The 22,308-nt window shown below is 41.9% G+C and overlaps 2 protein-coding genes across 2 annotated transcripts in view; both read left to right on the top strand.

The window, feature by feature from the left end:
* The first annotated feature begins 1,364 nt into the window (after positions 1-1,364).
* Positions 1,365-4,842, top strand: LOC112249570 (polycystic kidney disease protein 1-like 2). Its single transcript, XM_024419369.2, has 8 exons — positions 1,365-1,518; positions 2,032-2,168; positions 2,265-2,366; positions 2,486-2,637; positions 2,970-3,169; positions 3,257-3,484; positions 3,643-3,867; positions 4,581-4,842. Exons 1-8 carry the CDS (start codon positions 1,365-1,367, stop codon positions 4,646-4,648), a joined length of 1,266 nt encoding a protein of 421 aa, XP_024275137.1. The 3' UTR covers positions 4,649-4,842.
* A 5,775-nt stretch (positions 4,843-10,617) lies between these two features.
* Positions 10,618-22,308, top strand: part of LOC112249571 (polycystic kidney disease protein 1-like 2) — a 28,008-nt gene continuing 16,317 nt past the window's right edge. The window contains exons 1-10 of the mRNA XM_024419370.2: positions 10,618-10,942; positions 13,923-14,081; positions 14,224-14,412; positions 17,431-17,541; positions 17,724-17,871; positions 17,960-18,189; positions 18,286-18,693; positions 18,785-18,858; positions 21,461-21,640; positions 22,162-22,299. Coding sequence (XP_024275138.1) covers positions 10,618-10,942; positions 13,923-14,081; positions 14,224-14,412; positions 17,431-17,541; positions 17,724-17,871; positions 17,960-18,189; positions 18,286-18,693; positions 18,785-18,858; positions 21,461-21,640; positions 22,162-22,299 — 1,962 coding nt within the window. The remainder of the gene's footprint in view (positions 10,943-13,922; positions 14,082-14,223; positions 14,413-17,430; positions 17,542-17,723; positions 17,872-17,959; positions 18,190-18,285; positions 18,694-18,784; positions 18,859-21,460; positions 21,641-22,161; positions 22,300-22,308) is intronic.

A 22,308-nucleotide genomic window follows, 5' to 3' on the forward strand; every position in this document is an offset into this window, starting at 1 on the left:
TTTGAACTCTGTGGTCTTCTAGGGTGCCCTGCAAAACTGTTACAACAACGCAGGGAAAAAGCCACTTAAGGAGAGAAAGATCAAGATGGTCAGAAAGAGTACACAGTCTGCAAAAACTACCTGAAAGAAGCTTCAGATAGGTTTCAGAATCTCCATGTGATAGTTTATGGTGAGTATCTATTCCTTGTATTCAATTCCAAAAACACTATAAGTACAGGCTAAATGTTTGGTTAACTCAGTTGATAACAGGATGTCCTTCAGATATGTTGAACTTGCATCAAACTGTTCTTTAGCGTATCGACAGAAAAAAAGTCAACCAATTGTCATATTTAGACATTTTCCCGACTGATCAATTCGCATTTTCTGTTTGAGATATTTATAGGAGCTGATTTTGGACTGATTCATCCTCAGAAAGTATGGACCTAATGTAACATGTTCACGAGTGGAAATAATATTGTTTTAAAACTGACCAAGGTGAGTATTCCTCTTTTTCCAGTGTTATATCTTTCAGGAGACCTACTCCCATCAAAACAGTTTAGCACCAGAGCCAGATTAAGATAAAATGCCATATTGATTTAGTTTTTAAAAAAGACATAAGTAATCAGATTGTTTTTCTTCTATATCTTTTAGGTAAACATCTGCGCTGCAGTTCTGTAAATAAAGTCACGTTCATCTTTTTACTTGTTGGGGAGCAACTACAGCTGTCGGTAAGGTGACTGTTACAGAATTGAACACAAAGACTCGTGGAAGTACCACAATCACCACTGAGGTTTGTTATTACCAAACAAAATCAATAATCAATTATATAATTTACTAATGATTTAATGTATGGGCTCCATCTTGCCTTTCATCTCCATAGTTCACATCCATTTAGTAATTGGAGCACTCATTTAATTGTTATCCCCCAAGGTGCAGCCAGCCAAGCCCGGTACCCCAGTGCAGGAGCTCCAATCTGCAGTGGCGAACACAGTGTCTAATCTACATAAGCAACCCACTACCCAATTAGGTAGTGCATTTAAACCCTCTCTCTTGATTCACTATTTCCCACTTGTTACAGATGCTGAGTTTGAAGAATAACCCATTTTCATGGAGCGAGGAGAACAATATTACCGGCACTGTGGGGTCTGTCTCCCTGACTAGAGAAGATGGTTCTGTCATCCCCATAGAGAACCTATCTGAGGAGATTGAGGTCAGGGCGCTGCAAATCCCTGCATATTCTATGTCATTTGAGAGTGAAACAACTCTACTGTTGCCTCTTTTTTGAAAAACATAATCTCTTCTTTGATGCTCAGATCTTCTTGCCAAGGCCTGAAGGAGGGCAAGCAAAAAGCACAATACTGTACTTGGGAAACTACAGCACACTGATGATCGACGTCCCTTCATCTGATGTAACACTGGTGCTGAAGATAAAGCCATCGAAGGACATAACCTTTCAACTGTTCCTGGGGTATAAAGACGACACAAACGATAAACAATACATAGCCAAGACTCAGATGCCTCACCAGAGCAACACGCAAGGTGATGTACCTCCTGAACGTACATATGAATCACGTAGACATAACAATTGTGAAGTATGATGAACGGATAACATTTAATGTTTAGAAAATGTGTGTGTGTATTTTGAGTCCAGAGGAGAGATACACCTGGATCCTGGGTCCCAATGATTTGACAGGAAAAGTTGGGGTGCATTACCTTGTGGTGAGGCCCATTGTAGAAGCAGGGGTTAAATCTGTCAATGCCACTGTGACTGTCACCTCCATTGCTGCAAAGTGCAAGTATTGGAATGAAACCTTATCCACCTGGAGTGAAGATGGCTGCAGGGTGAGTTCAACAAGTACGACACAACACCTTATAATAAAACAAAGGCACATTGCAGAATCCCTGCAATCCTAGACCAGGCCATAATTAAATACATAAACCAACTGTGATCTCCTTAGGTTGGTCCTTTAACCACGCTATTGGCCACCCAGTGCTTATATACGCACTTGACCTTCTTCGGGAACTCTTTCTTCGTCGTGCCCAATCTCGTAGACGTGTCACGTACAGCTGAGCTCTTTGCCACCTTTGCCCAAAATCCTGTGGTGGTGTGCTTTATTGGTTCCATCTTTGTTGCTTACGTATTGGTGGTAATATGGGCACGCGGGAAGGACATCCAGGACACAACCAAGGTCTGACTTGAAAAACCACTGCTACCATTTTATCATCTTTGCCGTTGAACTTGCTGTTGATGCAAAGTTTTACCTTCAAGTGTTTACTTCTTGTAGGTGAAGGTAACATTGTTGGAAGATAATGACCCCTTGGCTGAATACCGTTACATGCTGAATATCAGCACTGGGCATCGGCGTGGTGCTTCCACCTCCTCTCAGGTCAGTACCAACAGTTCCCACTGCTGCAGGACATCATATTCTGTTCTCTGATAAAACCACACTCAGTCACCCTGACCCTGTGTTGCTGCTGCAGGTTACTGTGACTGCTGGGCACGGAGGGAGAGAGTGAGCCACACCACCTCGCTGACCCTGACAAGCCTGTGTTTGAGAGGGGGGCAGTGGATACGTTCCTGTTGACCACACCCTTCTCTCTGGGGGAGCTGCAGAGCATCAGGCTGTGGCACGACAACTCAGTTGGACACCCTGCCTGGTAGGAAAGGGGGAGGAGGAGAAAAATCCATGATCAAAGTTTAACTTTGAAGTAAAGATCTAGGCCTAGTTAACGATACGTTTTCGTGCAGGTATATAAACAAAATATGGTGCAAGATGTAGAGACAGGACAGAAGTGGCACTTCCTGTGTAACTTATGGCTGGCCATAGATATAAGTGAGTGCACTCTGGATAGTTTTCTCTGTAGCCACAGAGATGGATTTGTAGAAATTCAGGTGACATGAAACTTGAATGCACCTTCGAATGGTAAAACATAAATAACAAGATAATTGTCCATTATGTAACAAGCTTCCTATACCGTATATTCTGCAGTAATCTGTTCTTCATGAGGACGGCAAAGGATTTCCGCGATGGCCACATCTGGTTTTCTGTGATCAGCCGGCCTCCAACGAGCACCTTCACATGTGTCCAGCGAGTCTCCTGCTGTTTCTCTCTGCTGCTGTGCACCATGCTGACCAGCATCATGTTCTGGGGCATCCCTACCGACCCCTCTGAGCAGACCATGGACCTGGGTATGGACGCCTGCACAGTATTGGTGCTGTATGGAAATAATAACGTGTTTTCAGAACATTAAGATTTTCTCTCTCTCTCTCCTGTAGGTCATATCGACTTCACCTGGCAGCAGCTGATGATTGGAGTTCAGAGTTCAATCATAATGTTTCTAACTCATCTCCTCCTTGTGAGTATCTTCAGAAACACCCGCCCCCGAGAGACGAAGCCTGGAAAGCCCAAGGCAGAGGTATCCAAGCAGGGGAAGACTGGCAGTGTCTCCCTCACAGCCTCTGTCCCCAAAGAGGGACAGAGAACTCACACCAGACACAGTCAAGGTAAAATAAGTCAATATATTAGTATTCCAATTGAAGCCAACATATCCCTACCATAAAAACAAATTTTAGATACTGTATGTCAGTCATGATTTGTAAGTAGACAATTGTAAGTGTAATCTCATCCTGACTGTCTTTATTCTGTATTCTCGCCACATTAGCAAGGCTGTTACTGTACTGTATTCTCTCGGGACATAAAGAAGATTGCTATGAAGAGCCCCATTCCACACCTGGAGTTAGAGATGAAGCCTGGACAACAAACTCTCTGCTCTCTCTGGTGGAGGACGTCATCCGGCAGCAGAACCGAGCCAGTGGAGAGTTCTACACTGATGCCTCCAAGAAAGAGGGATCGCTCATTCTCTCACTAGAGGTAGCCAATCTGCAAGGTACAGCCCGAGCCTCCAGATCCTACAATGATGATCATCAGTATTAGTTAAAAAATGTTAAACTCTGTCTGACCCACAACCTCAAACAGTCACACTCCAAACTCCACTATGGCCAAGACCAAAGAGCTCTCAAAGGACACCAGAAACAAAATTGTAGACCTGCACCAGGCTGGGAAGACTGAATCTGCAATAGGTAAGCAGCTTGGTTTGAAGAAATCAACTGTGGGAGCAATTATTAGGAAATGGAAGACATACAAGACCACTGATAATCTCCCTCGATCTGGGGCTCCACGCAAGATCTCACCCCGTGGGGTCAAAATGATCACAAGAACGGTGAGAAAAAATCCCAGAACCACACGGGGGGACCTAGTGAATGACCTGCAGAGAGCTGGGACCAAAGTAACAAAGCCTACCATCAGTAACACACTACGCCGCCAGGGACTCAAATCCTGCAGTGCCAGATGTGTCCCCCTGCTTAAGCCAGTACATGTCCAGGCCCGTGATAATGCCCTAGAAGCCGGTGTTTGAAGGATATATTAGCACAGTTGGCCAACACCCATGCCAAAATATCATCCAAACACCGGCTTCATGGGCATTATCATTTAAACAATACAGTATCAACTACCCCATTTAACAGTGACCATTGGCTACTGTAGGTGTATCAATGTCAGACCAATATACCAGATTTGACTGATCTTTCTTTTTTTTTGCAGCCCTCAGAGGAAGAGGAGATAGTGCTGATGCTGATGAAGTTCTGCAGCTTGTTCGGGATCAAATATAAGAAAGAAGATAAAGAAGAAAGTAACAGTCCCAGGGTGATTGCCAACAATGCCTCTGTTACTAAGAAAGGACCCTCCACTATATCCTCATAGATGCTTAGTTCTCAGTAAAGATCTGCCACTCTGTATGAATTGATATTGGAACTGCTTTCATTTATGTAGTTCAATAGGAGTATTAAAACACGTTATATCAAGACTTTTGCACCACTTGTACCTTTATTTGAGTATTTGAATGGTTACAACTAAGTTGTATTTTCAAATACTATTTTCAAATAACTGGGTTAAATGCATGAGTGTATAATTTATAATGGTCGAGAGTCTTAGTAGCGCGAGTAGGACAGTCAATATATTGGTAGAATTTCGGCAAACTAGTCCTCCGATTTGCTTTGATAAAATTCCCAGTTACAATAAATGCAGCCTCAGAATATGTGGTTTGAGGTGGGATCTAAATGGCCGTGGCGATGATGGAGGAGAATTGTCTTGGGAGATAATATGATCGGCATTTAATTGTGAGGTATTCTAGGCCGGGTGAACAAAATTACTTGAGTTCCTGTATGTTCATAGAATTACACCATGAGTCGTTAATCATGAAACACCCCCCTTTCTGCTTCCCGGAGAGATATTTATTCCTGTCTGCGTGATGTACTGGGAATCCTGTTGGCTTTACTGACTCCGACAGAGTATCCCGAGAGAGTCATGTTTCCGTGAAGCAAAGTATGTTACAGGCCCCGATGTCTCTCTGGAAAGAAATCCTTAATCTAAGCTCATCAACTTTATTATCCAAATACTGAACATAAGCAAGTAATATACTCGGAAGCGGTGGGTGGTGTGCACGCCTCCTAAGTCGAACCAGCAGGCCGCCTTGAGTGTCTCTCCTCTGCCGGCGATGTTTTGGGTCAGCCTCTGGAATAAGTGCAATTGCTCTGGGGAGAGTGAACAAAGGACCTGCTCCAGGGAAGTCGTATTCCTGGTCGTAATGCTGGTAGTTCTGGTGAGTTACCGCCACTCTAATATCCAATAGTTCTTCCCGGCTGTTTGTAATGACACAAAACATTTCCTGAGTTAATAATATAAAAAGAAATCATCAAAAAATCAAAACACACTGCAAAGTTTTCTAAGAGCCAGTTGCGATGCTGTCATCTCCGGCGGCGCCATCTTCAACCACCGGTGTTTGCATCAGGTCTACCATCCTCTATCCCAAAAATATAAATAAGCCACACAATGAAACAATGGAAACGAATACAGTTGGTTATTGGCTAAGCTAGCCCTACCATGCATAGATTAAGCAGAAATCTAGCTTGGCTAGACTGGCCCATAGTTGCATGGATAAACTGCAAGCTTGGCTAGCGACTGTAGCTAGCTACAACATAGGTGCTTTTCGCAATGCGGGTATATTTACAGAGGCCTCCATCATTCTGAAATGGAAGAAGTTTGAAACCACCAAGACTTTTCTTAGAGCTTGCCACCCGGCCAAACTGAGCAATCGGGGGATAAGGACCTTGGTCAGGAAGGTGACCAAGAACCCGATGGTCACTCTGACAGAGCTATAGAGTTCCTCTGTGGAGAAGCTTCCAGAAGGACAGCCATCTATGTAGCACTCCACCAATAAGGCCTGTATGGTAGAGTGGCCAGACGAAAGCCACTCCTTAGTAAAAAGCACATGACAGCACGCTTGGAGTTTGCCAAAAGGCACCTAAAGGACTCTCAGACCAAGAGAAACAAGATTCTATGGTTTGATGAAACCAAGATTCAACTCTTTGGACTGAATGCCAAGCGTCACGTATGGAGGAAACCTGGCACCATCTCTACGGTGAAGCATAGTGGTGGCAGCATCATGCTGTATTTTCTTTCAGCTGCAGGGACTGGGAGACTAGTCAGGTTCGAGGCAAAGATGAATGGAGCAAAGTACAGAGAGCTCCTTGATGAACAGGATGCAGTGCCATCCATTTTGTCACCAAAGCCACATATACCACCCACCACTGAGACCTGTATGCTCTCGTCGGCAGGCCCTCGCTACATATTCGTCGCCAGACTCACTGGCTCCAGGTCATCTATAAGTCTTTGCTAGGTTAAGCTCCGCCTTATCTCAGCTCACTGGTCACCATAACAACACCCACCCGTAGCACACGCTCTAGCAGGTATATTTCACTGGTTATCCCCAAAGCCAACACTTACTTTGGCCGCCTTTCCTTCCAGTTCTTTGCTGCCAATGACTGGAACGAATTGCAAAAAATCACTGAAGTTGGAGACTTATATCTCCCTCACTAACTTTAAGCATCAGCTATATGAGCAGCTGACCGATCACTGCAGCTGTACACAGCCCATCTGTAAATAGCCCATCCAACTACTAACCTCATCCCCATATTGTTTTTATTTACTTTTTTGCTCAGTTGCACACCAGTATTTCTACTTGCACATTATCATCTGCACATCTATCACTCGTGTTAATTTGCTAAATTGTAATTACTTCGCTACTATGGCCTATTTATTGCCTTACCTCCTTACTCCATTTGCACACATTGTGTATAGATTTTTCTATTGTGTTATTGACTGTACTTTTGTTTATCCCACGTGTAACTCTGTGTTGTTTATTTTCACACTGCTTTGCTTTATCTTGGCCTGGTCGTAGTTGTAAATGACAACTTATTCTCAACTGGCCTACCTGGTTAAATAAAGGTGAAATTTAAAAAATGAAAACCTGCTCAGGACCTCAGACTGGAACGAAGGTTCACCTTCCAACAGGACAACAACCCTAAGCACACAGCCAAGACAACGCAGGAGTGGCTTCGGGATATGTCTCTGAATATCCTTGACTGGCCCAGCCAGAGCCCGGACTTGAAACCGACCGAACATGTGCAGCAACGCTACCCATCCAACCTGACAGAGCTTGAAATGATCTGCAGAGAAGAATGGGAGAAGCTCCCCAAATACAGGTGTGCCAAGCTTCTAGAGTCATACCCAAGAAGACTGTAAATGCTGCCAAAGGTGCTTCAACAAAGTACTGAGCAAAGGGTCTGAATGCTTATGTAAAAGTTTAAGTTTTTTATTTGAAATAAATTAGCACAAAAAAAAAGTTTGCTTTGTCATTATGGGGTATTGTGTCTAGATTTGATGAGGGGAAAAAACAATTTGTCAATTTTAGAATAAGGCTGTAACCCAACAAAATGAGGAAAAAGTCAAGGGGTCTGAATACTTTCCCGAAGGCACTTGTTTTGGAGGGGCGCGGGGGGCTGCCACACTGTATATGTACAGTTGAAGTCGGAAGTTTACATACACTTAGGTTGGAGTCATTAAAACTTGTTTTTCAACCACACCACAAATTCCTTAACAATCTATAATTTTGGGAAGTTGTTTAGGACATCTACTTTGTGCATGACACAAGTCATTTTTCCAACAATTGTTTACAGACAGATTATTTCACTTAAAATTCACTGTATCACAATTCTAGTGGGTCAGAAGTTTACATACACTAAGTTGACTGTGCCTTTAAACAGCTTGGAAAATTCCAGAAAATGATGTCATGGCTTTAGAAGCTTCTGATAAACTAATTGACATAATTTCAGTCAATTGGAGGTGTACCTGTGGATGATTTCAAGGCCTACCTTCAAACTCAGTGCCTCTTTGCTTGAAATCATGGGAAAATCAAAAGAAACCAGCCAAGACCTCAGAAAAAAAATTGTAGACCTCCACAAGTCTGGTTCATCCTTGGGAGCAATTTCCAAACGCCTGAAGGTACCACGTTCATCTGTACAAACAATAGTACGCAAGTATAAACACCATGGGACCACGCAGCCATCATACCGCTCAGGAAGGAGACGCGTTCTGTCTCCAAGAGATGAACATACTTTGGTGCGAAAAGTGCAAATCAATCCCAGAACAACAGCAAAGGAACTTGTGAAGATGCTGGAGGAAACAGGCACAAAAGGTATCTATATCCCCAGTAAAACGAGTCCTATATTGACATAACCTGAAAGGCCGCTCAGCAAGGAAGAAGCCACTGCTCCAAAACCGCCATAAAAAAGCCAGGCCATGGTTTGCAACTGCACATGGGGACAAAGATCGTACTTTTGGAGAAATGTCCTCTGGTCTGATGAAACAAAAATAGAACTGTTTGGCCATAATGACCATCATTGTGTTTGGAAGAAAAAGGGGGAGGCTTGCAAGCCGAAGAACACCATCCCAACCGTGAAGCACGGGGGTGGAAAAATCATGTTGTGGGGGTGCTTTGCTGCTGGAGGGACTGGTGCACTTCACAAAATAGATGGCATCATGATGGAGGACAATTATGTGGATATATTGAAGCAACATCTCAAGACATCTGTCAGGAAGTTAAAGCTTGGTTTCAAATGGGTCTTCCAAATGGACAATGACCTCAATCATACTTCCAAAGTTGTGGCAAAATGGCTTAAGGACAACAAAGTCAAGGTATTAGAGTGGCCATCACAAAGACCTGACCTCAATACTGTAGAACATTTGTGGGCAGAACTTAAAAAGCATGTGCGAGCAAGGAGGCCTACAAACCTGACTCAGTTACACCAGCTCTGTCAGGAGGAATGGGCCAAAATTCACCCAACTTATTGTGGGAAGCATGTGGAAGGCTACCCAAAATGTTTAACCCAAGTTAAACAATTTAAAGGCAATGCTACCAAATACTAATTGAGTGTATGTAAACTTCTGAACCACTGGGAATGTGATGAAAGAAATACAATCTTAAATAAATCATTCTCTCTACTATTATTCTGACATTTAACATTCTTAAAATAAATTGGTGATCCTAACTGACCTAAGACAGGGAATTTTTACTCAAATTAAATGTCAGGAATTGTGAAAAACTGAGTTTAAAGGTATTTGGCTAAGGTGTATGTAAACTTCCAACTTCAACTGTATGTATATGTATGTGTGTATTTCGGAGGGGTTGGGTTAAAAGGCGGAAGTAGAATTTAAATTGGACCTTGTGTGCAATTGACCATTAAACTGATCTTAATAGTAATCTATTGTATTGGGAGCTATGGAGGGGGTGGATAACAAAATGTTGCTGGATATGTACTGCACAATCCCCCTCCAAAACGACACATTCTTGGTTAGTAAAGATCCTACTGAGTATTTTCCACCCCACTTTAGCTAAGACAGTATAGTTATTTTCTCTACAGCCCAATATTCTAAAATTACCAGTGTCAGCATTTTATTATTTCATTATTGAATTTTTTATTTTTAAACCATATATATATATTTTGGGATTTCATAAAATACTTATTGCCTTACCTTATTGCCACAATAAAAGGGGCCAATTTCAATTTCAATATCTTTTTAATAAGCTAATGATATAATTACAATCTGTTGAAATGCAGGCTTTTATTTTATTAAGTTTTCCTCATTCCCCTACAAAAGTGACATCAAATTGACTGGCAGTATAGTACTGGGTTGAGAGCGGGAACAGTTAATTGTGGATCTAATACTTCTACTACTATTTTGATATGTCCTTGATATACGTTGAAAAGGACCGTCTGACAGTAAAAATATATTGATTTCTTATAATTTGAATAAGGCAGGTTAGAGCTTCAGCTAGGGTTTGAATAGTGGTTGGATATACAGTATAAAGGTCTCTCTCTAACCAGAGTAGCCTACTGGAGTGTATAGCACTGCGTACTGGACACAATCATCTTATACTGCATGCAGGCTGCAATGAGTGCTACATCATTGGCAACCTTAAAGAAAGAGTCAAACTCAGAGGCTGTTGACAGACGGGCCAGAGGACCTTATTATAGCCCATTCACTGTAGGCCTTTGCTCTGTTTGTTTGTGAACAAGGATAATGCAACCAATGGGAACTCACAAAGCCAGACTGTAAGGCGGACAGCCCTTTGTTGGAGCCAGAATGTTGAAGTGGTGACAGGGAATTGCTGACGTCAGTCCCCTTTAAAGATAGCATGTCACCAGGCTGCCTGTAACAGTGTACAGGTGAAGGGGTGAAGATGGACAGCACTAAGCTCTCTGTTTTACTCTTGAATGCTTTCCTCTTATGCCTGTCTTGTGCTGAGGATGAGATAGCACCTCTATCCTGCCCAGAGTACCAAGAGAGCTTTGACGGCTCCTGTTATGAGTTTGTGGGTCCACCTCGTTCGCGTTCCTTCCTCAGTGCACAGGGTTGGTGTGAGCGAGGTGGTGGACACCTGGCCTTCATTTTAAACGACGAAACCCAGCAGTTCCTACAGAAGCACCTGCAGATGGAGCAGGACTGGTGGCTGGGTCTGGCACCTGCCTCCCCAAACCTAACACTGGACTCTGCTGCTGCTGAGGGTAAGAGGACAATTGAAGAAAACACTAATTGCCATCAACATACTGTACAATAATAGATATGATTATGTAAAGGAAATCAAAGGTTGAGAGTAGACTGTCTTGTGCATGGATGTATTTGCAAGTTATTTTATTGTGTTAGAGTGTATTATTTAAAGTCTTATGAAATTGCCATGATATGAGGGAATTGTGATGTAAAAGGACCCATAAGCACTAACAAGAGAAGTTCATAGGATCATATCAAATCTAGCATCATATAAAAGCTATATTTTTTTAAATGAAGGAATATATACATTTTTCCGACCATTTTCTATCCTAAATATTAGGAATAACAAGCAAAGGCTTTGACTGCAGGTCAAACAGATGGAAAAGGGGTCTTAGATCTACCAGATGTTGGTTCAGATTTGATCCGATCCGAACCAATAAAATGCTGTCTTGTTTTGGGAGGAGCTCATTATTAAAATAATAGCCAGTGTGTAGAATAATACCCAAATATGCAAAGGTGGATATACAATTGAAGTCGGAAGATTACTTACACTTAGGTTGGAGTCATTAAAACTTGTTTTTCAACCACTCCACAAATTTCTTGTTAACAAACTATAGTTTTGGCAAGTCGGTTAGGACATCTACTTTGTGCATGACACAAGTCATTTTTCCAACAATTGTTTACAGACAGATTATTTTATTTATAATTCACTGTATCACAATTCCAGTGGGTCAGAAGTTTACATACACTAAGTTGACTGTGCCTTTAAACAGCTTGGAAAATTACAGAAAATGATGTCATGGTTTTATGAGCTTCTGATAGGCTAATTGACATCATTTGAGTCAATTGGAGGTGTATGATTATGATGTTATCCATAATAATGTTGTTGGGTGTGTAAATCCACTTCATTACTGTAGGTCAATATCCAAAAGAGGTTCAAGGTTATGGTTTCATGTCATAGCTGACACCCCATTGTCTTTTGAATCTTCCTTCGGAGCAGATATTTAACTGAGTTTTTGGAAAACGTGGTCCCGTAAAAACCTGAGGGAGATTTTACCAAAATTTTGTTACCAAATATGCATCTGCACAGTTTTTCCAGTAAATGTGTTTTTGTAAAATGTTCAGTTTAAATTGTTAAAAGTAGTCTTATGTAAAACATCAGCGCAATTACAGTGCATTTGGATATTATTCAGACCCCCTTGACTTTTTCCACAGTTGGTTACGTTACAGCCTTATTCTAAAATGGATTAAATACATTTGTTCCTCATCAATCTACACACAATAAACCATAAGGACAATGCAAAAACAGATTTACATTTTTTGGGGCAAATTTATAAAAAATAAATAACCGATACCTTATTTACATAAGTATTCAGACCCTTTGCTATGAGACTCGAAATTTAGCTCAGGTGCATCCTGTTTCCATTGATCATCCTTGAGATGTTTCTACAACTTGATTGGAGTCCACCTGTGGTAAATTCAATTGATTGGAAATTATTTGGAAAGGAACAAACCTGTCCATATAATGCCAAGAATCACATCTGGAGGAAACCTGGCACCATCCCTACGGTGAAGCATGGTAGTGGCAGCATCATGCTGTGGGGATGTTTTTCAGCGGTAGGGACTGGGAGACTAGTCAAGATCGAGGCAAAGATGAATGGAGCAAAGTACAAAGAGATCCTTGATGAAAGACAATGCAGGAGCGGCTTGGCGACAAGTCTCTGAATGTCCTTGTGTGACCCAGCCAGAGCCCAGACTTGAACTCATTTGAACATCTCTGGAGAGACCTGAAAATAGCTGTGCAACGACACTCCCCATCCAACCTGACAGAGCTTGAGAGGATCTGCAGAGAAGAATGGGAGAAACTCCCCAAATACAGGTATGCTAAGCTTGTAGCGTCATACCCAAGAAGACTCGAGGCTGTAATCGCTGCCAAAGGTGCTTGAACAAAGTACTGAATAAACGGTCTGGGATATTTCATTATTATTATTTTTTTTTAATACATTTTCAAAAATTTCCACAAACCTGTTTTTGCTTTGTCATTATGGGGTATTGTGTGTAGATTGATGAGGGAGAAATTTTAGAATTTTAGAATAAGGCTGTAACGTAAAAGAATGTGGAAAAAGTGAAAGGGTCTGAATACTTTCTGAATGCACTGTACATTACCATGGAATTGCCCATGATGACTTTGTCTGAGAGTAGGCCTAAATATTTCATTGATATTTGAAAGAGGTAATAGTGTTTTGGGGTTGTTTTTTCACAGAATAATCCTACTCCTTTGCTGAGCTGTGGCAGAAGTATTCCTCACAATCATTTTTTTTTTCATGATTATTTGCATCAGAAATCAGTTCAATTCCCAGTCTCCTAAACTAACATGATCCGCCCACCACTTCTCTTGAGACAAAGATGGTTCCTCTTGGTCTTGTTTTATCAGTAGACCTTCTTTGATCTGGCAGTAAAACTGGAAGTAGACACAGGCTGGGTTTGGTGGCTATCTCTCAAGTCAGCTGGCCTTCCTGTGTCTCGCTGGGAGATTTATAATGTATTTACCTCGCACCATTGCTAGGAGACCATGCCACATTAAGATATCTCCTTTTAGCAGCACCTGGCTGATGAAGAACACTTGTCATTCAATTGTATCTGCTGTCCAGTCCCTTGATTTAGACAGGCCTTTTTTATTCCCGTACAAAGGACCAACTTTATCACCTATTCACAGCCGGCTCCTGTGGCATTGACTTTGTTTTCTTACGTCATATCCCTTACACTGCTTTTCAAGTGTTTTATTACGTGAATTAGAGTATTAACAGAATGATGTATCAGGATGAACAGCTGGGATATCATTTTGTAGGAATATATGTCACAAATATAATATAATATAACAGAGTACTTACATACTTTATTTCCTCTCCTTTGAAGAGCAGGTGTTCCTAATGTTTTGTACCCTCAGTGTATATAGAATATAATACTTTCATTGGTGTTTGTGCTGTAAATCCTCAGGTCCTCTCTCCTGGCTTGATGGCTCTGATGTCAGCTACTCTAACTGGGTGAACGACCCTGATCCAGGGGCTGGCTGTGGTCACATACTGAGGAGCTCAGGGTTTCAGTGGGAGGCAACAAGCAACTGTAGCCAGGAGCTGCACTTCATCTGCCAATTTGGTTTGTATTTGATGTGTGTGTGTGCACACATGCATCTGTGTGTGCACACATGCAGAATAACAAGGTAGCGAGGAATATACTGTATGCGCTTGCTATTCCCTTTAACTCTAATTATTAAACCTTATTTACTTCTTTGTCTCAGAATCTGGGCGCTCCATTGCTTGTGCTGCCCACAATGCAACACTACAGTGTGGTTCTGGTCAGGTGATAGAGATTGATGACAGCTTCTATGGTCGTAAGACGGTTCACTACTGCCGGACGAGTCCCACTTCTTCAGCCACCTCCACACAGGAGGAGTGTAGCTGGATAGATGTTGTAGATTCAGTGACAGGTATGGTGTGAAGTCTAATGTTTTTGAAACTTTTGAAATATTGTGCAAGGTGTATTTTGTCCATCACTCAGGATAGTGATATATGTTTTGGTTTGACTATTGATTCAAGAATAGTCATGTTCTTACATTGTATGAGTAAGAACAGTAAAGGTCCAATGCAGCCGTTTTTTAAAATCTCAAAATCAAATCATTTCAAATCAATTCATAACAATTAAGTACCTTACTGTGATTGCTTTCAATTAAAATGGTCAAAAAGAAACAAAAATAGCTTCTTAGGATAGAGTCATTTCTAAAGCAAGAATTTTGCTAGGACTGTCTGGGAGTGGTCTGAGTGGGGAGGGGAAAACTGAAAACTAGCTGTTATTAGCAGAGAGGTTTGGATTTAACTATATTTCTTATTGGTCTATTAACTAACTTATCGCCTGGTGATGTCGCGAGGCAGGCCAACACTCCATCCCACCAAAACAGGCTGACATTTCACACAGTCTTTTCAAACAGCTCTCACACTAAAAGGGCATTATCATAATTTGCACAATATCACAGTATTATTCCAGCCTAATAGAGTAGAAATACAGTGGGGAGAACAAGTATTTGATACACTGCCAATTTTGCAGGTTTTCCTACTTACAAATCATGTGGAGGTCTGTAATTTTTTATCATAGGTAGTACACTTCAACTGAGAGACGGAATCTAAAACAAAAATCCAGAAAATCACATTGTATGATTTTTAAGTAATTAATTGACATTTTATTGCATGACATAAGTATTTGATACATCAGAAAAGCCAAACTTAATATTTGGTACAGAAACCTTTGTTTGTAATTATAGAGATCATATGTTTCCTGTAGTTCTTGACCAGGTTTGCACACACTGCAGCAGGGATTTTGACCCACTCCTCCATACAGACCTTCTCCAGATCCTTCAGGTTTCGGGGCTGTCGCTGGGCAATACGGACTTTCAGCTCCCTCCAAAGATGCTCTATTGGGTTCAGGTCTGGAGACTGGCTAGGCCACTCCAGGAACTTGAGATGCTTCTTACGGAGCCACTCATTAGTTGCCCTGGATGTGTATTTCGGGTCGTTGTCATGCTGGAAGACCCAGCCACGACCCATCTCCAATGCTCTTACTGAGGGAAGGAGGTTCTTGGCCAAGATCTCGCGATACATGGCCCCATCCATCCTCCCCTCAATACGGTGCAGTCGTCCTGTCCCCTTTGCAGAAAAGCATCCTCAAAGAATGATGTTTCCACCTCCATGCTTCACGGTTGGGATGGTGTTCTTGGGGTTGTACTCATCTTTCTTCTTTCTCCAAACGCAGCGAGTGGAGTTTAGACCAAAAAGCTCTATTTTTGTCTCATCAGACCACATGACCTTCTCCCATTCCTCCTCTGGATCATCCAGATGGTCATTGGCAAACTTCAGACATGCCTGACCATGCGCTGGCTTGAGCAGGGGGAACTTGCGTGCGCTGCAGGATTTTAATCCATGACGGCGTAGTGTGTTACTAATGGTTTTCTTTGAGACTGTGGTCCCAGCTCTCTTCAGGTCATTGACCAGGTCCTGCCATGTAGTTCTGGGCTGATCCCTCACCTTCCTCATGATCATTGATGCCCCACGAGGTGAGATCTTGCATGGAGCCCCAGACCGAGGGTGATTGACCTTCATCTTGAACTTCTTCCATTTTCTAATAATTGCGCCAACAGTTGTTGTCTTCTCACCAAGCTGCTTGTCTATTGTCCTGTAGCCCATCCCAGCCTTGTGCAGGTCTACAATTTTATCCCTGATGTCCTTACACAGCTCTCTAGTCTTGGCCATTGTGGAGAGGTTGGAGTCTGTTTGATTGAGTGTGTGGACAGGTGTCTTTTATACAGGTGCAGTTAATACAGGTAATGAGTGGAGAACAAGAGGGCTTCTTAAAGAAAAACTAACAGGTCTGTGAGAGACGGAATTCTTACGGGTTGTCATGCATGTCATGCAATAAAATGCAAATTAATTACTTAAAAATCATACAATGTGATTCTCTGGATTTTTGTTTTAGATTCTGTCTCTCACAGTTGAAGTGTACCTATGACAAAAATTACAGACCTCTACATGCTTTGTAAGTAGGAAAACCTGCAAAATCGGCAGTGTATCAAATACTTGTTCTCCCCACTGTATATACAGTGCCTTGCGAAAGTATTCGGCCCCCTTGAACTTTGCGACCTTTTGCCACATTTCAGGCTTCAAACATAAAGATATAAAACTGTATTTTTTTGTGAAGAATCAACAACAAGTGGGACACAATCATGAAGTGGAACGACATTTATTGGATATTTCAAACTTTTTTAACAAATCAAAAACTGAAAAATTGGGCGTGCAAAATTATTAAATATTGTAAAACAAACACAGATTCAATAAAGGGCCCAGCAATTCAATAGAGGCAGCAATTCAACTTAGTTTCACTTTAGCAGGATGCTATTACCAAACAACTACATGATGAACAATATTTAAACATTGAGCTATTAGAACATGTTTGCATTTGCAAAGCATAGAGCAGAACTGTAAATAGTGTAAAACACACACAGCTTCAACAACGGCACCAGATGCACTGAGGCTGCAATAACACTTAATTGCACAAAGCACCAAAAAAATATGTATTTGTGTCTTAACAAAAACCATAATAGAGGTACATATGCTGGTACAATGTCAAGACTGAAAGTAAAGCCACAAAATGTACCAGTTTTAAATGGTTGTAATACTGTCAATGAAATCTAAATGTACTGCACTAAATACGGACCGCAGGTTTAAGCCATTGCTTAAGTTAGTGCTTCATGTATGAATGACAAATAGAATAGGCATTGTGATAATAATCCTTCCTCTGAACAGTGTGCACACAATTTATATTTTCAGAGCACTTGGATAAGTCTATTATAATGATAATGTGGATGATGATCTTAATGATGATTCTGATGACAATTATGGTGGAAAACACTTCTATTTCTTCACCTCTCATATCTCTATTTAATGTACATTATTTCCAGGAGACTGCCATGGGCTGCAGGCGTGCCAAGCCATGGCAGATGTGGCCTCTTTTGGTGAACCATGCCCAGGGCTTGGAAGCTACCTGTCTGTGGAATACAACTGCAAAGATGGTCAGAACATTCTACCCTGTTACTGTCTCTCATTCCCTCCCTTCTACATTCCATTTAAATACTCAAATATGTTTTCAGCTAGTGAAGTGCTCAATTTACGTTTTCTCTAATGTTGTATTTCAACACATTATGAGTGGCGGCTAGCACACACAATCTAACCTAGCCATGTCTGTGGTCCACAGGTCTCCACTTATTAATGAGCAAGTTGGCTGCCGTCTTTGACAATGTCTCCATAACAGTGAAGTGGCTTCTCCATCCCTTCCAGGGCAACCTGACCTGCACTCTAAGTGCTGGAGATGGGCACAACATTGATCCTTATAGTCCAGAAGAGTGAGTAACTGAGTAATGTATATCACACAACATCAAAGCCAAAAAGTCCCTAATTCATTCACAATTAATGGAATTTACCCTCTCACAGGTTGGAGAGCAGTGTGGTTCATAAATACACCCGTCCGGGTGTCTTCATAGTTGGGGTGGAGTGTACCACCAGTGAGTGGCATGTGACAGCTCAGAAAGCAATCACCATTCAGGAGCCCATCGGGGAGTTTGGCGTCATTAAGTGCTATAGCATGAACCAATCAACAGATGGAGCAAACTGCAAGGCCCTGTATGGTAGTCCCCTTCAAATCCAGGTTGAAGTAGAATCTGGTAAGTAAAACCAACATGAGCAGAAATAAAAGCATTTGGTCTTACATTTCCGAGAGTACAAATCTTGCTAGAATGAGACAACTTTGCTATCTACAGGTACGAATGTGACCTACAAAGTCCACCGTGGTGAGATGTTGGTGGCCAATTCATCAGCAGTCAGAGGAATCGTCCCCCACAACATCACAATGGGACCAGAGGTGGAGCAACAACTGGGCTCTGGCTGCCACCAGCTGACCCTGCATGCCTCTAACGGGGTCTCGGTCTTGGGCGTGTCCACTGAGCTGCAGGTGTGTCTGCTGGAGCCTGTGGAGGGCCTGCAGGGATCAGTGATGGCTGAGGAGGGAGAGTGTCCAGACTCAGACCTCTACGTTAGTGTCTCCCTGGACCGGGGGTCCCCGGTGAAGCTTCTCTTCCAGGTGTCTGGAGCCAACGACAGCATCTCCGAGACCAGAGACATGCAAAACAGAAGCATGCAGGTTTACAATATCTCAACCACTATCCAAGGTACCTACCCAAATACAATCAGAAACAATGACAGAAGATAGGAAAAGATTACACGTTTCCTTGTTAATTTATATCAGTTGTTTTGTTACAGGAGATTTGCAAGTGAAAGTCAGGGCCTGGAATGTCTTCTCACACATGGACGTGGATGTGGGGAACACAGCAGCAGTTTGTTACAATAAATCAGACTTTCAGACAGAGGAGCATAAAAGGCTTCCCCGGGCTAATGTGGAAATCACTTCTGATCCAGAAAGTCCATCTGACTTCACTCAAAGTGTCACACTTGGGTTAACTGGCTTGAGTGGAGTACTCGGAATCAGTGAACCTGGAATACTACTTGAATGGGAATGCAGTAAGTACCAGAGCTGAGAACACTCACCTCTCAGTTCAACTCATTAGTAGGCTACAGTAACAAAGTCTGTCAAGACTTTTACGTGGCCCACTTGTTCAAGTCTTATCTTCAAGGCCTGTAATAGTTATAAATCTGAAATCCGAAGATTTTACTTTTCAGTTCAGGCACAATCTTTCTATGAATAGAATTGTTCTTCTAAACTCACTAAGTAACAACGGCGGTATTTCTCTGGTTTCCGGGTGACCGTATAGATTGTGTAGGACCTTTAATGTCCTTTCAGCACAGATGTTATACTCAAACCATGTTCCCCATTTATTCCAACAGATGAACAATGTAAATGCAGAGACAAAACAAACCAGGAGACTCATGTGATTATAGCAGCCTGTCTTCCAGACCCATTTATTTTTTATATATACAGTTTTACTGTGCAGAAGAAAAATGGGGCTGAAGTGGCTAAAGCAGAGAAATGCATCACTGTCACTCCGCCAGAATTCACCGATGTTACCATAAGGTAAAACGAGGGAGGGAATGGCTCATTAGACAGATGTATAGTCCCGAGTGACATTTTGTTTGTTAGGAGAGGTTTGCATTATCAAACGAAGAAGCTAAATGGCTGATTTGAATCAAATTCAAAGTTACAGTAATCTATGTCCCAGAAGATCTATTGTATGATAAAAGTTAACCTTTGTTCTTTTAGTTGTTCTAATTGTAACCCAGTGAACATAAACAACGATGTAACCCTCAAATTGGAGTGTACCACCGCAATGAGTTGCCCAACAGTAGTTTGGCATGTTGAGGACACAAGACCTTTGACAGTAAGTGTGAGACTCCTCTATTGTGCACACAAGCATATTTATGAATAGTGGTTTCAGTGCATGAATAGATAGAATTTATGTTGTCTAATTTAAGATTAGATATACTTTATTACTCCAGACAGAAATATGTCTGCTGTTAACCAACCCCTCCGACATGCACACAAACACACAGGTGTTTGAACACACATACACACAAACATACATTCATTTGTAATTTGTCACATGAGCAAAATAAGTAACCTGAAATGAACGCATGCGCAGCTGGATTGTACAAAAGCTGTAGTCATTCTGTACAACGACAGTGTCTATGAAGGAAACAGATTTCATTTGGAGCTAATTTCTTCTAGGGAGACCTCAAACACTGCTACAAAAAAGCAAAGCAAAGACCACTGCTACACAGAATAGATGGTGGCAATGAATACATGGTGACAAGTGACAATCTGAAAAATGCCCAGTCCAGATCTCTGAATCTCAATGTGATAGCGTATGGTAGGTATTCATTGATTTTAGAGTATGTGTTGTTACAAATGCTTTAGTTACAGATAATAGTAGGATGAGCATCACTTATGTTGAACCTGACATCAGAATGTCAAATTAGCCATTGTAATGTGGGCCATAAAATGAATCAAGTGTTCCAATGTGTTATATTTTAGGTAGTGTATCATTTGATCATGGATATTTAGAGTAAATAGTGTACAGCCAGACCAACATTTACAGAATGCATTTATTTACATTAATGTAACCTATTCAACTTTTTGTTGTAGGTAAGACGACATCTGGCGTTGTCAAGTACACCATTCAGATACCAGGTGTTGCAACACTTGCACCTGTTGCCACTAACATACCGCCTGCTACTACCTTACCGGCTGCTACCACCATCTTACCGGCTGTTACTACTCGTCCAGCTGCTACTACAATACCTGTTGCTACCATCCCACTGGTAGCTACTGCCCTACTGGCTGCTACCACCATAGCGGCAACTACTACTGTATCTGTAACTGTACCTGAAAGAACAGCCCCAACTACCATCACCAGCCTCCCTTCCTGTATAATTTCCCCTCAGTCAGGCACAGTTCTAGATGCTTTCAATATCACCTGTGCAACAACCTCCTGCTCCACAGGCAAATGCCAATATTGTTTCAAAACTGACAAAGGTGAGTTGTCAGAAATCTGTCGACAATGTAGTCTATTTCAAGAGACTTTCCCCTATCAAAGATGTTGAATAGTAGGACAGTAAATCAAAATAAAAAAATTCAGTTCCCTGTATACAGATGAAGCTTCATCCACTGTATGAAAACACATTATATAATATTTATTTATATTTCAGATAAACATTTGCGCTGCAGTTATGGAAATGAAGTAAAGTCAATCTTCCTACCTCTCGGGAACAAAAGTTACAACTACAGTCTGTCTGTGGTGGTTACTCTAACAAATGGGGATAGAAAAACCAATGCCACGATCTCCACTGAGGTTTGTCATCAAGTAAAAATCCTATCATTCACTTAATGATTTAATGCATGGTAACTGTCCTGCCTTTCTGCTCCATAGAGCTCACATATATAATGTAGTATCTGGAGCTCACATTTGATTGTTGTCCACCAAGGTGTGGCCAGCCAACTCCAGTTCCTCAGTGGAGAATCTGCAGTCTGTGGTTGAGAACACTGTCGCTCAGCTAGAGCAGCAGGGGTTGCTCACTGGGGAGACCCTAGGACAGATGTTCAAGTCTGTGTCTGACATTCTGAACAAGGGCTCCAGTGAGGATCAGAAAGGTGCCAGGGAGGAGGTGAGAACGGGATAATATTCTAAGGTCATAGGGAGCATGGGCTTTGCTGCCAGGAATGTCTACGCCAGGGATTGGCAACCCACGACCCGCTTTTGTAGTCTCATGGATCAATTTCCAAAAACGAAGCACCAATAATTATAATAGTTTATAGCCTTTATAGACTAATAATGAGCAGTTTATATCATGTACATATACTCATCATGGTTGGCTCCAGGCATAAGCGGTCACTTAGGGCCCCTGGCTGCTAAGACGGGGATCAGTCAAATAAATTGGCCCACGAGGTACAAGGCCAAGTCTCGCAGACCTGCGAGCCACTGCAGCTCGTCATGATGAGTTCACATTTTTTGTTTCCCCTCACCCCCATCAAAGTTGGCCATCCCTGGTCTAGGGACTCTGTGTATTGTTGAACGTAAGACATTACACTAAACTAAAAGAGTTATGATAAATGAGTATGAAGTTCAAGACAAAAGGAAGTGTCTCTTTAGATGGATGTTTGTGAGGTGTTCTGATTGATGTTCCAGCTGCGAGAACAGATGCTGAGCACCATGACTGCAGTGCTGAAGAATGTCCCCAACAACACTCCTCAGGAAGTGCAGCTGACGGCCAGAGCAGTGGCAGGGATCACCAAGAGGAGGGAAGAGGTCAATTCCGCTGCTCAGGTACAATTG

The sequence above is a fragment of the Oncorhynchus tshawytscha genome, linkage group LG04 (genome assembly GCF_018296145.1).
Source record: "Oncorhynchus tshawytscha isolate Ot180627B linkage group LG04, Otsh_v2.0, whole genome shotgun sequence".
NCBI classification, from domain to species: domain Eukaryota; kingdom Metazoa; phylum Chordata; class Actinopteri; order Salmoniformes; family Salmonidae; genus Oncorhynchus; species Oncorhynchus tshawytscha.

What these genes read in the sequence shown, in the direction of transcription:
- LOC112249570 (XM_024419369.2), top strand. Translation starts at nt 1,365, where the DNA reads ATGATCGACGTCCCTTCATCTGATGTAACACTGGTGCTGAAGATAAAG. An exon ending in ACATCCAGGACACAACCAAG is followed by an intron (nt 2,169 to 2,264) that starts GTCTGACTTGAA and finishes TACTTCTTGTAG; the next exon opens with GTGAAGGTAACATTGTTGGA. An exon ending in GTGCTTCCACCTCCTCTCAG is followed by an intron (nt 2,367 to 2,485) that starts GTCAGTACCAAC and finishes CTGGGCACGGAG; the next exon opens with GGAGAGAGTGAGCCACACCA.